The sequence below is a fragment of the Seriola aureovittata genome, chromosome 6, assembly GCF_021018895.1.
Source record: "Seriola aureovittata isolate HTS-2021-v1 ecotype China chromosome 6, ASM2101889v1, whole genome shotgun sequence".
NCBI lineage: Eukaryota > Metazoa > Chordata > Actinopteri > Carangiformes > Carangidae > Seriola > Seriola aureovittata.
In genome coordinates this window covers 17,441,467-17,456,756 of record NC_079369.1, presented here as the reverse complement: position 1 = coordinate 17,456,756, position 15,290 = coordinate 17,441,467, and the positions used below count along the sequence as shown (strand labels likewise).

The following is a 15,290-nucleotide window of genomic DNA, read 5'->3' as shown; positions in this document are numbered from 1 at the left end:
ATTTAACAGTCAGATGTTACAATTGAGATATTACCTACCACATTTCACAATGCTAGGCAGTGTTGTGCAGGTTCACACCTCACAACACACCAGAGCTAGCTTAAAGTTCAGTTTCAGATAGCTGAAATATAGATTTAATCTTTTTCAAATAGGGTTAGAGACATCTTAAAGAACAATCATAGTGAATTCATAGTTAACAATACCATAATCGTAACAAAATACTACATATATTATCTACATACGTTATTTCACTAATCTTCATCTCAAATGAAGAACTGAATGGAAAACAAATCTCTCTGTAATGACTCTCAGTGTGACCGAACAGATGTCGATTCATCTGTTAAAATTTACTAAAGTTGTTCTCTCAAGTTTAGTTAACGTAACTCAGATGGTTTTTTTGGAAAACTCATGAGACAACATTGAACTTGTGTGATTTCTTACTGCGTTTGTCCTTATTGCTGATCACGCAAGATGTTGTTTTGTTTCCACTGTCAAATGACTCAAAGAAATACTAATTTGAAGGAAATTTAAATTGAATTTTCAGGGGTTTACCCATTTCTACAAGTCTGGGTTGTGAGAGAAAAGGTCTGGCCACTCATTAGCATGTCCATTACCATGAAATGAAACTTACTGAACGAACACTAACCAAAATTGTAAGAAGTAATTCAGATCAAAGAAGCATACAGGCTATCATGAGGCTACCACAAGGCACGCACTGCAACAGGGCTGCATTCAGGCCTTTTGGGGGCTGGAGGCAAAATTGAAAGTAGCTATTGTACAGACTTTGCATTGTTCAAATCTAGGTGTCATAACGTTAAATGCTGAACTAGCACTTGCACCTGGGACCCTGTGTGCAGCTTCAGAAAGGCAACATCGCACAGGGTTCACACAAAAACAAATGGTGTGGTTATCACCAATTCATACGGGCCAACCCCACTGATGCACTAAAAAGAACGACCCTGAATGCGTAGTGGATCGGTGCAGCGTGGTGTAACGTAGGCTACTGACGGCTGGGTAAAACCCGGCCACTTTAGCAATACCTGTGACTAATAAAACAATGGTGTTTAAACTCCACTTGCTGAAATGTTGTTTGAATAACTACTAAAAACAATGAAGAGCCAAAAACCAGATACATGTAGTGTACAAAGTGGAATCAGCAGCTATTTTATTCAGGGCACAAGCTTAACAAGTACAAGAATACTTCTTTTTTTTTTTTACAACTAAAACACAATGTGAACCATGCACATTGCATTTGATCTCATTTCATATAGTGCCTCGAACATGCTCTGCTGTTACTTACAGTACATGAGACTCATAGAACCGACAATTATGAACACAACATTATTTACACACACAAAAGTTTCTTATTTTGACATTCACTCACTAAATACTGTGTGCTTTTCAGGAAGAAACTGTTCAGTAATATGTGAAATAATAACACCTGTTGGGACAATAAACTTTGTAGCTTTCAAAATTTACTTTTGCTATTTCACCACCAAGGTTTTCAGAACAGAGATGAACCTTCAGTCTGTGTTTGGTTGCATGCCATGTGACCATCGATCTTAACACCACTGTCATTATTTACTGGCTTAGTCAGTTATTTTCCTTCCTGAGTAACAACCAACATGCGAGATGCCTGTCACTATCATGTACATATGTTGGGTGAGTTTTATTCTACATAATACATTTGTAACACATAAAAATACATGGTATGAGAACTAAATCAATAATTTGTCTGACAAATCTATTAAAACATCACTCAGTTAAAAGAGAACTTCAGATGCCATGCAATGGAAAATGGTAGTGAGATAGTGTCAGATGTTGTATGTGTAATACTGAGTGTGAAAAAACTGTCAGTAGATGGAAAGATCACATCTGTATTCTTTGATACAGTACTGTTGAGCTGGTAACAGATCTTTATCTACAAATAAGATTTCACCATGTCCCTGTTTCATTTCACTGGTTATTCTTGGCTTTGTTTATTTTAAAAGCCATAAACAGAGGAAGGTTGATGAGTCAAAAGTTCAAAACTGTGATGAATGGAATGACAAAAAAACGAAATATTGACAGAGGATATGCAAAATACTAAAGATATCACACTTCCTCTCTTAAAAAAAACAAAACAAAAAACAACAATCAAATCACTTCAGATATGTCACTACTGTGAAGTTAAACACTTGGGTCCAAATTTAATCTCAGGAAGAAGGTTGAGGCAAAAACTGACTGATTTTTCCCTCCACAGCCTTAGAAGTGTAGTTACACACATGGTGACAGTATTATCTATGGGTACTGTAATGTGACTTAAAGGAGCTATTGCTAAGTTTTGTTATTGATACATAGCCAACGTTAGCATTACCAGCTGTTCACTTACCAGTCTAGAAGAAATATTGTAAGTTCAGCATCATACTTCAATCCTGTACTCACCAAGAGCTGTCTCTAGCATTGGAAAGCAACCTCCTTGTTTTGCTTCTATTACTATCACTTATTTTCTTCTACTTAAATTATCAAGCTAGTCAGCAAGCAAGCTAACCAGATAGCTCCTGCCCTGCCGGCACCTGTCATCAACTTCCAATTAGAAGTCATTGTAGCATCCAGGCTGCCCTGAAGAAGTACCGCCACTCAGACGGCACATTATAACCTCCTGTATTGTAAATGCATCAATGGTTGAAGCTCTTAGCAAGACTGGCAAGTAAACAGCTGCTATGTAGCAATGGCAAAACTTACAAATAGCTACTTTAAAAGATAAGGTTGGCAGTTTTCAACGTTTTTGTTATCATCAACAAAAAACATTCTCAGAATATTTCCCCAGGAACACGAAATTTAATCTGTTTGACCAGATTACAGTGGAGGCTCTATAGACTTTAGTTACGTGGGACATTTGTTAGTAGGATGTTAGTAAGATCAGTTCATTGGTGCTTTCAGTGTCTTTAGGGCATTTGTTAACAATTACAAAATTCCCCTGAAACAAATAAAGCAAAGTTGGTTTGTTACTGCAACAGTTTATATGGTGGCTTGTGGTTTGCCACTGGCAACTGTCAACATTCAATCTTGCGACCACCAAAAACAAAGCGAGACCTACATAATTATGACCCATCAAGTCAAAACTGCATTGTTTGTAATTTATTGCAGGAAGCTCACATCCTGGAGGGTTCATGACTCTATTACAAAAACGGCATTCATCACCTCCGAGAAATATATTTTTAGTTTATATAGTCAGTATATAAGTCATCTGGAAAACCTTTACTCAAACCAAGACAGATTAGTCGGTTTACATTCAGCTGTGTGTCACACTCTGTTTTCTGGGAGATAGTTGACGGCTGCGTATTCTGTGTCATTTGGATTAATCCCCAAAATTGGAGAAGGTCTTTTAGGAAAGTCCAGGATGCTGTAAACCAGTGAGGGTGGAGGTACCCTGTTGGATTCCAAACTTGTTTCCTGCAAAGACAATCATAGGGAAGAAGTTTTAAATATTTACTTTGACATACACGTGTCTGAAGGAGGGACATGATGAGAGTGTTCTTACCTGTACTGTGGGATTAGAGTTTTGTTGCTGTGGTTGTTGTTGTTCTGGACAAGAAGCAAAACAGGTAAAATATAGAGTCAGTTAGACAAATAATCAGCATTAGCGATAATAGAGTTTGACATTTCAACAAATAAGTCTATTCATGGTCTTTCTCAGATCAATACTGACGTAATTCCTGGAGTCTTGTCATCAGAGTGAGTTTGCCAGGTTAGAATCATTCATGTGCAAATACATCAGTTAGTAACTTTGGTCAACAACCATATCTGTCAACCTGTGACAAAGCTGCAGATGCTACACAGGAGAACTGGGGGGAAAGGATAAACTGTAGGGTGTCCAGCATGTTAATAGTTGCAGCATGTAACTTCCCAAAAAAAACACAAAATTGTATTTCTGTTTTTGTACAAATTACACAAGCAAGAGTGTTAAGTAGTGAACTTTAGAGGTGCTGCTATGCAGATTTTTTTAACATAAGAGAGAGCCAGGCTAACTGTTTCCCTCTGCTTCCAGCTTTTGTGCTAAGCTAAGCTAATCACCTCCCAACTCCATCTCCATTCTTAATGCAGACATGAGTGTGTGGAAGATCTTCTTTTCTATCTCTCTGCAAAAATGCATACATTAATTATTGCACAGTCTGAAGGATTAACTGGCAAAGTTGTGCAAAAGCTGAATGAAAAACAGTGATTAGAGGTTCATCAAATTAAGCCTGTATTAAAAAAAAAACAACATTGAAGTAAAGCCTATTAATTCTGTTGAAGTCAGACTTAATCGAACTATATCAGTCATTTCATTTACTTCTAGCTCTGATACTCAACTGCATCAATTCCATAACATTGTAAGAAAAAAAACTATCCTTTATGATTTGGTAGTATAAATAAGCTAGACATGGTGCAGACAAGTACAGCTCATCTCCACTATCTGTCACTTTGCAGAGTTGTGATGTTCTCTCAGTTGAAGACTCATAGCTGTGTTTGAGCAGTGCTATCTGTGGACAACCTTGGACCGGATAAGCACGACATGATACAGGAATGCACAGTCAGCAAAAGCCTGCATTTGTATACATGTACGGGAAATCGTCAAAGTGGTTTCTGAGGTCACTGGGGCTGTCAGATATTTCAGGGCGGCAATGTTCCTACACAAAGTAGGCCAGAGGGGTTTATGTCTGAGTGAGAGTGCACTCATGATAGTGAACAAATACTGCAAGCAATTTTTTTTTTCCACACATCCATCAGTGATAGTAGGCACATTTACATTTGCATGCTCTGAGGGAGGACTTCTTTTCAAAAGCAGTGAATCATCACATGTATCAAAAGGATGTGAAACTGCAATCTGGTTAGCATTTTTGAGCATCCAACCACACAACTGCACATTTTTTCCACAGAATAACAATATTTCTTCTCATCTTCACTGTATTTACTTGAAAGAAAATTTGTAGAAAAATACTACTGACTGTAGCCTTAAATATATCCAACCTTGGATTTCATTTTGCTGGATTATCAGGTCAAACATTAGGTTTTTGATTTTAAGATATCAGCTGACACTTCTATGCCGACCTAAATTACAAGCAACCAACAACTAGTCAATGTCAAGAGTCATATAAAGAGTCAGAACATCAATATCCCTGAATTATCAGTTATGGCAAACAAGTAAAACAAACAAGTGTCCCTACCTTTGGTAATCACGAGACACCAGATCAACAAGGGAAGTGCTGCAGCCAGCAGCACTACAGGTAAAACCACAAGGACAATGACGTTGTGAAAGGAAAAGAAACTGGAACTTCCACTGTCTTCGATTATTGTGATGTTAGTCGGCAACGGAGGAACTGTAGGAGTTAAAAGGAAATTATGAAAATATACAGTCATGTCGCTACAGAAAAATGATATTTCTTTTCAATGTCCATAGCAAGTAGTGCCATGGTAATAATTGATCAAATGGAACCAAATTATATTCTAATTTAATGGGAGGTATTGTGTGACTACATTTCTCCTATGCAATTAGACTAATACAGTATAATCCCCTTTTTCTTTTAAATTAGATATGAAGCAGACCGTAATGTCAAGGCACAGACACTTTCACTTTTTTGACTGACAACCTTAGTAGCAGACTTAGCGCCTTTAACCAGCAGTGAAACTAACACTCTGTGGAGTGGCAAACAGTATCTCAAATGCACGTTGATGAGAATGTGTAGCAGTACTTGTTTTTCTTTATTTTCATTATTGTCAACAAATTCCATGAAAAGTAAAGGCTGAAGATGTAAATAATTCAAAAATCATCATAAAATATATATATATATATATATATATATATATATATATATATATATATATATATTATATATTATTATAAAACTGTGACCCACATTGTAGTTTTTAGCCATGTTAGCAGCATAGATAGCAATGTCCAGTGGTCAGTCCATCACTTAAGTCCAGACTGAAATATCTCAACACCTGCTGGAAAGATTGCCATCAAATTTGATTCAGTTACCCATGGTGCAGAGAGGACGTTTCCTAATGACTTTAGTGCCACCATGAGGTTCACATTCAAGGTTCTGAATGAAAACCACAACATTTCCAATCGAGACTTTCCCATCAGCATCATCTGTACTTTGTGTTTGGTGCTAGTTAGCAAATGTTAGCATGCTAACACACTAAACTAAAATGATGAACATGGTAAACATTATACTTGCCTAATGTCAGCAACATATGTTGATATTAGCATTTAGCTCAAAGCACAACTCTAATTTTCTTGTGAGCAAATGTTGCTCATACAGGAGTAAACAATACATTTGATTAGAACTATTTTAAACTGAGAATTTATACATTATTTGTGCTCTAGTAGCTCAACAGCAGAAGGACATTTTATGTGTGATGGAGACAAAATAATCTATTGTTCCCACAAGGGTTGGGCAATATGATATGAAGTTATTATACATTTATCTACTGTTGTCAAAAAACTTGCCATTCACTATTCTTTTAATATTGCTGGTTGTATTAGGCATTTATGGTCAATGTAGCAAAGTAATCAATGAGTAAGATTGCTTTATGGCTTCACAATAATGTTTTTATATATACATTTTTGCATAAATGTAATGACAATCTTTGTCAGGTATAACAAAATAAAAACACATACACTATGAGAGAGGATTATATCCAGTCGCCACTTAGTGAAACACTGTTGGTCATTGATGTGTTTCTTAATAGTGTTTGAACAACAATGGAGCTCTATAGCACAGAGAAATAAGTGATATGAGACTTTTGTCATACAGGAAATAATACTTTTCAGGATCAATTTGTTGATGGTTTTGGTCTTTTTGTCAAATTTGTTGACAATAATAAAAAATGTAGAAAAGGATCCTTTAAAAGATACTGGCATGACCTGGTAATTCATTGCAGTTGTGGTAAATATTTACTTGGTAAATGAAACAAACAATATGGTGTTGTGAAGGGCAATTTCTCTCTGTTTAAAAGAAGTGGTGCATGATGGCTAACTGTGTAAACCGCAGCAAATGAGCACATGGTTGTTCACCTGAAATATTTCAGAGATGAATAAATCAACTAACTTTAGTTAACAACTTTTCATTTTTAATGCGTATCTGCTGACTATAATAACAACCTGACATCTTTATAATAACAGGAGGTTAGTCTTCTTACACTGCACACTCCACAGACTAACAAAGTGTCCTTCCTTCACATCGATTTATATTGGTGTCATTTGTTGTAAGTGTACTCTATAATTATAAAGTCTGAATTTACCTGTGCTGCTTCTGTTCTCCTCTTTGACGATCAGCTGCACCTTATTACTGTCAATGGGAGGTACTGAGTCGAACAAACTGACCCAGTAAAGATCACTGTGATTTAATCTTAGATTTGTAATGTGGTACTCAACAGAGGCATTGTTAAGGTCAATGTTAAGAAAACATCCTCCTGGGCAAGCTTTGGCCTTTTTACGCTCATAAATCTTTCTCTCGCCTTTTACATAAACTGCAAAGTGACTGTTACGATGAAGGACAGTGTCATTGAATCGAAATTGAAGGGTGATGTTGCTGCCGAGGGTCCCGGTGACCCCTGCTTGGCTGGAGCCTGTGTGAAGAAAAAAACAATGTGTACCAATGGGCAGTGCAATGATCACTATGTCACTACATCTAATTCTTATGAAATATGAACTATACATGATCCAGTTAAAGTTTATTTTTTCAGACAACCCAGTTATGGACAAGAGAGCTGACAGAACATTTTGATGGCAGATACTGGGTTTTCCCCCTTGCAACATGTGAAGAGAGATAAAGTGCAGTACACAACTCTTCTATCTCTTCACAATTTATTACCCAGCCTGAAAACTTATAAGCCTTTATTCTCAACCTCACTGTGTAGCATCAGTATGTTTTCACTGCATATGTCATGGCTGTAGCAAGTTCTGTTAAACTACTTTATTTATTAGTAGTATGTCTACAAAACAAACTCCTGGCTCAGAATAAAACATCGCTACCGATCATCATAACTGTTAGTAGTGCCACTAACTAAGTATTCCATCTGTCTATACATATTATGACCCAGAATTTGTTCTACTTAAAAATTTAAGGGCATAATTTAAACTCTTATGGCCTTTTTTCCATGGATAGCATGGGGAAATAAGGCAAATTTATTTGTATTAAAGGATTTGACATACAAAGTGTCAATGAGTATTAATGACTTATTAAGGCTACACATTATACTGTTCTTGCATTTGTCTTCACATTAGTGCACATCGCGCTCATTATAATGTCCAATGTTTTCAGCAACAGCATAACAACAGACACCAAAGTCAAACCGAGAAGACACCACGTCAGAAATGAAAAGATCGTGGCACAGCAATGGAGTAATAACGTGTTATAAACACAGGCACTGTGATTCAAAAAGGATAAAGAAGACAAACAAAAATAAGTTTTAAAAAGTAAACGTAAATATCAACCTTTAGCACATGAGAACCTACTAAACAGATTTAACAGTGATGAAGGAGACAGCTTACCGTTGGAAATCATGTGAGCTGTGGTGATCAAAACTAACCCGACAGCCTTAGTGACAATATTGTCAACCATGGTGAAAGAATTGCTTGCAGGCCTGGTGAGATGGCCCTTGAGTCTTTGATCTTGTTGATTTATATGAGCTGCCTCGGTGTGTTGGGTCCTCTAGTTTTATCTTTCTAGCCAAGTAGCACTTTGTGTGCCTGACAGGAGGAAACTGTAGACAGGAACTTGCACAAACACCGATATATCTACCTACAGCCTCATAAGCACCTCCTGTAACGGAAGACTTCAGAGAGGTTCATGGACATGTGGTGCAGACTGAGGAACTCAGCTGAAGAGGTTGTCAATCACATGATGCAGAAAGAGCAAATAGTTTCCTTCATATTTTGAGGAAGAATTTACAGAAATGTGACCCACAGAAAACCACCTTTAGGCTCACCATACAGTGGTCTGGGATTGAAGTTTTGCTGACAGTAAACTATTGTAAATACTTTTAGTTTTCGTAAAAATCCGGGTTAGTTTGATCTGTTATTTAACCAGAAAACTGTCACTTACAAATACAGTGAATGGTTGTACCCTGTTTTTGATTAAAGGTTGAGTTCACTTGAACTGCAGAAGAAAACCCCCGCATTTTTTCTATTTTTTGACTTGTAAATAGTTTCACTTTTATATGCTAAGGTTTCGAGATCTCAGTCTCTGGGTTTTTGCAAAGTGATCAGACTTTTAGTATGTGGTCCTCAAAGTCAAGTCGGGTCAAACATGACATTAAAAAGCATTTAGAAAACTACTTAAATTCAGCAACAAATTGTCTTCTGAGAAACACTATCCCTGGTGTGATAGAAAATCCACAGACATCAGAGTGAACAGTTTCAATAATTTTCTTTATTTTCCTCCCATTGATCTTCATCGACTGCCATATCAAGTGTAGGTGAAGGTGTAGGTGTGATGGTGAGTGTGGATGATTGACCGTGTCAGCCCTGTGATAGACTGGACACCAATCCAGTGTGAGCTGGAATTGGCTCCAGCCATATAAACGATTGGATGTAGATGATGGGATGTTTACCATGAGCAGATTCTGAAAGGTTTCGAGGTCAGGCAGCAACATGTTATCAGTTGAAGTTTTACGCCTACTTTTTTTACATGTCTGTCATTGCAGACAAGTCAATCAAGTCAGATATGTAAAGCATATTTACAAAGATATGTATTTACCCACATATCAGATGGTCATCTTGCAGATTGTAATTTATAGTAAACCTGGTACTCAGCTGGGAATTTGTTTCTGTCATGAAATGGAAAGAAAAAATGGAAAAACTGCGTATCAGATCCTCTTTTTGTTCGAAAATGCATTTATCATTTTCTGTTCATACTGCATTCTTTTCAAAGACAATCTTCTGTATTGTGGACAACTAAGTTCCTAAATTTCAGACAACGAAACTGTTTAAGGAACAGAAAGCTTCCAAGGTTGAAAATTATATTTTTAGAGACAAATTTTTACATTAGATTTTTAACGTCTTATCTTCCTTTTTAGGCTTTAACTATGCTGATGTCAATATCAGTAAAGATCAGCCACACACACACACACACACACACATACACACACGCACACACACACACACACACACACATACACGCGCGCGCACACACACACACACACACACACACACACACACACACACACACACAGCAACACTCCAACCACAGAAGAGGAAGTTGGGGGCTTTGAGGTAAGGACTTGATTTCGTTAAGTCAATCACTGTCAGTGAACAGCGTGGGGGATTGTGTTGGTTGGATGTTTGGTTTCAGTGGTTGATGGAGGTGGTCATTTCTTTGCAGCTCCTGTTCTCAGTTTTCCTGTAGAATCACCTCTGTAAAATGAGCGTGCAGACAAAGACCCCACTAAAGCAGATGACTCAGCTATAAGGTGCATGAACTTTGGAAGGTAATGTGATGCATCGTCTGTAAATCACAGCGTGCCTTTGGAGCCTGTAAAGACTGCAAACAGCTGAATCAGTTTCAAATGCAGCACAGAAATGCTGTATCTCAAACAAGACCAGGTCAAAACCTACTTGATGGCTGGAGCGAGTATGGTCAAAGTTCAAGGATGCGGTAGAACCGCTGTAAACAACTGACATCACCTACTCCTATTTCCATTACACCTACAGTCAGTGGGTTTCAGATCTATATCTGTTTGCTTCACTCCTACTCTCTGCGCTCACATGTACAGAATTTTAATACAGCTGAATTCACAGAAAGCTGTTCTCATTTACATATTTGCACCAATTCATTTTGAAAGAGCAATGGCCAATGGGTAAAGTCCAACTCAGTTACATGGCATTTGGCTGACCAATGGTGGAATTATGATCACTCAACTCTATCAGTCGGTCAGTCAGTCAGTCACTCAGTTACAAACATTCACAATTATATGGCTGGCCCCCAAAAACCTTGAGTAACAAATGTATGTTAGTCTTTGTAAATCAGGACGTCTTGTGGTTGCTTACATAACTGGCCTCAGAATGACCACATAGAGACAGAAAATGACCACAAATGACTACAGAGCTTAAAATGACCGAACAACTCCAAAGAGACATAAAAAGACCACGGAGACACAAAATTACAGCGAAGAGACACAAAACACTTACAAACCGTCATAAAATGAAACTTCACACAGTGTTGTCGAAAGAGATGCAAGACAATCACAAAGAGATGAAGGAACCAACTATAACTGTTTCGTGTCTCTTTCAGTCTGGGGGTGTTGCTCTTCTGTAGGAGGGGTGTGGCAGGTCCATGGGTAGAGCATGGATTTGTACAGGTGAGTTTTCTTTTTTGCTGGCATTACTTTTTCTGTCCTGTTCGTCTCCTTTATTTATTATATTGTAAATGTTGCAGTCACATTGAAAATGATTTGATTGGCTAAGTGCATTTTTTGTCTAGTTTCTTTGTTGTTGTCCCTAATATAGACAATATTTGGGGATGTATCATAAGTAAACACTTTCCTAACTCCCATTTACCTGCCTTCTTATTTGATGCAACAGGCTTAAAAAGTCATTAATGACACAAATTAATTCTTGCATTGCAGATTGTATCAAATCGAATTGTCTGAGGAATAAACTTGGTTCTATTAAACAACTGCCATGTAATAAGTCACCCTGAAGACAAGGTGTATTTACTTTCATGCATTGCTACAGAGGACCACAGGTTTCATTCCTACGTCCATCAGGGGTCAGTGTGTTTCTGCCTGCTCACACATTATATCTAGTACAAACACTGATGTGATTATTCCACTGTCATTATTGTATTTCTACGCCATCTTGTGGACTGAGCTGTGAGAAGAAAATCGTTTGCAACGCCTCAAACACGTAATGACACACACCTCCCTTTTTACTTTCTCACAGAAAAACACTAATACACTTATACAATACACGCACTTATAGCCACTCACTTCCCCTGTGATATTACTCAATTTCCTGCATCACAGCTTGGTAAAATGATTTCCTCTGTGCATCCCTTACGCCATACTGTTGACATTTCTCTTTCTCTTACACAGTAACAAAAGTACAACCTTTTTGTTATATTCCTTGAGTTTAATTGTGGTGGTGAATGTTTTTCTCTTGTTGCTGCTCATTTCACAATCCATTTTCAAATTTTTTTTCTTGCTTGTCATCATGCATTTTGTAATTATTTTCTTTTTATTGAATAGAATGTCAGGTCAAGTCCCTTTTGCCAGTTTTTAATCTTGCCATGTTATTCTGATGAAACATCCATTTGTGTATGTATTTTATTAACTCAGTTCACAGTGTGTTTGCCTCAAATACACAACCTATTAGATTTCAGTGGTTGTATAATATAATCAACGAAGAAATAAATCATGGCCTCAGGTTATGCACTTCAAGTGCCTCCGTTTCACTGTCATCAGGGGAAGCATCTTCACTTCAGTTTGTGTGAGTCTCTGTCAGAGCTGAGACATTTACTCATGTGAAGGCCCCACATTTCAAACTGGAAGTATCATTTGTATGACTGTAAAGGGGAACACTGACAGATGAACCTGTGTGTGACCAACCAGTGTAAACAACATTCTTTCAAAGACAGGAGACTGTGAAAGGAAATGACATTTGATGGCACGTTATATGTAAGACTTGGGCTGTTATCATCCTTTGATTTGCATAAAGTTTTTGCACATGGTTAACATTAATGTGTCCATGAATTGCAAGTCACATATATAGCGTCAGCATCCAGTTAAACAGCCTCCTCTTTGCCTCTCCTCCCATGCAGCAACACCGACTGAAACAATGCTTCACCTCACGTTTCTCAGGTTTTGGTGCACAGCGATTCCTCTCGCTTGTTATTGAACCATTCAGTATCTGTGGGTGAGGTTTTGGATGTGTGTGAGCCTCAATCTGCAAGCTATAGCTATCCAGAAACCTCTACACTAAGTCTCTGTGGAAAGACGTGTTAATATTTCTTTGCAGACACGTTTCTCTCTCATTTAGCATACATACATTTTTCCTACATTGCTCCCCAGCTGTTTCTATTGTATCAGAAATACAGCATGTATATATATATATATATATATAGTGTTAATTTGCACTTTGCAACCATTTACTGTGATCTCCACAGTTTGTACTATTATACAAGACCATGTATTCATTATATTTACATGCAGCAGAGAAGACAAGACAAAACATGATGTAATATTAAAAACACTTGTGGTGGATTAAAGCGTATTCAACCCTAAATCTAATTTGGCTGAAAAAGCATTTAGCTAAGCTTCATCTCACACAGCAGAGATTGAAGGAAGAACACAGATTGATGGGAAGGGAAGAGCAGGAAAGCCCTTATTGCCATGGTAACTGAGATACCGACTTCTCCTACTAAATGCTTCTCTAGCAAAACAATTACCAAGCAATCAGGAATCAGGAAATCCCTCCTTGCCTTCCACCACCACTACACTATACACCACCCGCCACTCAATGCCTACCACCTACCACCACACACACATCATGCTCACAGGCAAAGCCAACCCACAATTTTCTCTTTGTGATCTAGCAACATCGTGCTTGAGATAAATGCCATTTCAAATTGCTGTATCTTGTGTGTAAATGTGCAACTCTTTTCTAACCAGTTGGTCATATCAACTTAAAAGGTGATATGTTAGTGCTTTCCATCTTTCCGTTGCCCCAGAGTGGTCAAAACAGTTTTTTTAATTCAAGTTTAAGTTTGATCCATTTTATTTTAAACTATAAAAAAATTTGCCATATAGGACATTAAAGCTCCGCACTGATACAAACTGCTGTTACTGCTACTACTAATACTACTACCAGTGGTAACAATACCATGGTGTATAATGTAAAAGTTACATACAATATTTCATCAGAGGCAGAGGCAGTCATTTATTGATTTAAAGATACACACAGTAAACAAACAGCATACTGGTCAATCAAAAAATTGTGTGTATGTGTGTGTTGTCTGTGTTGTGTGTGTGTGTGTGTGAACCTACTGGTTGATAACTATTGTACTTGGGTCAAGCTCATGTCCTAGCAACCGGGCAAACCTTCACCAGCTCCCTAGCAACCAGGAAGACACTGGTGCAGTTGCTGTCACCAGTTGCCATTGGAGATGCAGACATTCAATAGAAACCAAGCTGAGATGCAAATAGTGACAACACACAAACACAAACACAACCTACAGATCTCTCTCTCTCTCTCTCACACACACACACACACACACACACACAGACACACACACACACACAGACACACACACACACACACACACACACACACACACACACACACACACACACACACACACACACACACCTACCCTACATAAGTACAAGAAAATTGACTTTCAAGCATGCACTTGCAAACACACATCCACCAAACAACACACATCCACACACTCACACATAAACACACTCCTACTCATGCTTGGGAAATCTACTTGCATGCTGTTAAAACGTGTCAAAACCACATGTCCGCACGTGCTCGCACAGACTCAGCCTAAATTGCAGATGCTCAGAAATGTGATTTTAAGATACACACACACACGCACCTACACACACACACACGCGCGCACCTACACACACACACACACACACACACACACACACACACACACACACTGCCTCTGTGGGGAAATTGGAAATTGACTCTGTCCTTACAATTGATGGCTTCCTACACCAGTCAGAAAATAAAGGCTCGCATGGCAGGTGCCTCCCCACACACATGCACACGCGCCGCGCGGCAGAGTGAGAAAAGCACTCTGTGTGGCAGCTGTCACGGTTTCCAGCGAAGGTATTCCCCAGCCTCATCACGACCAGCAGCCTGCCACTGTTCACGGCTCCGCTGCTTCATTTTGTGTCCGTGGACAGAAACAGAGAGAGAGAGCGAGAGAGAGATTGGATGGATTTATAAGTGAAGCATTAAAAAATACTGGTGGAAACTTCATTTTGTCGTGGTGTCATTGTGGTATTACGCGGATAAACAGATAGAAAAGGAGCAAAAAGACATGACATATAACCTACACTGATTATTATAACCCGTGAACTCACCAGACCTCAGTGTGTTGGTCTTCTCTTTTATGAAAAACAGAATAATCAGGTTTGTGAATCACATCTCATCCCCTACGCCAACTTTCCCCCCGTCCTCACCCAACCTCGCCTCTGTTGACTGTCACCCACCACCCAAACTGATTTAGCCACCCCCCTCCAGTAGACTCCCCCCTCCATCCCTCCCTCTCTCCCTCTCTTCCCACCAGTCACATGGAGGT

The 15,290-nt window shown here is 38.4% G+C and overlaps 1 protein-coding gene across 2 annotated transcripts; it reads right to left on the bottom strand.

Moving 5' to 3' along the window:
- Positions 1-1,136: 1,136 nt before the first annotated feature.
- On the bottom strand, positions 1,137-15,189 carry LOC130170457 (uncharacterized). Of its 2 annotated transcripts, XR_008827988.1 has the most exons (6): positions 15,073-15,189; positions 14,683-14,869; positions 7,273-7,599; positions 5,190-5,342; positions 3,524-3,567; positions 1,137-3,435 (listed from the first exon to the last, which is right to left on the bottom strand). XR_008827988.1 is itself a non-coding variant. In XM_056377732.1 (5 exons), the coding sequence occupies exons 1-5, from the start codon at positions 8,592-8,594 to the stop codon at positions 3,286-3,288; spliced, it is 744 nt and encodes a 247-aa protein (XP_056233707.1). In that variant the 5' UTR covers positions 8,595-8,894; the 3' UTR covers positions 1,137-3,285. The 2 variants fall into 2 exon arrangements, 1 of the variants encoding a protein (XP_056233707.1); XM_056377732.1 differs by lacking the exons at positions 14,683-14,869; positions 15,073-15,189 and adding an exon at positions 8,525-8,894.
- Positions 15,190-15,290: the final 101 nt, after the last annotated feature.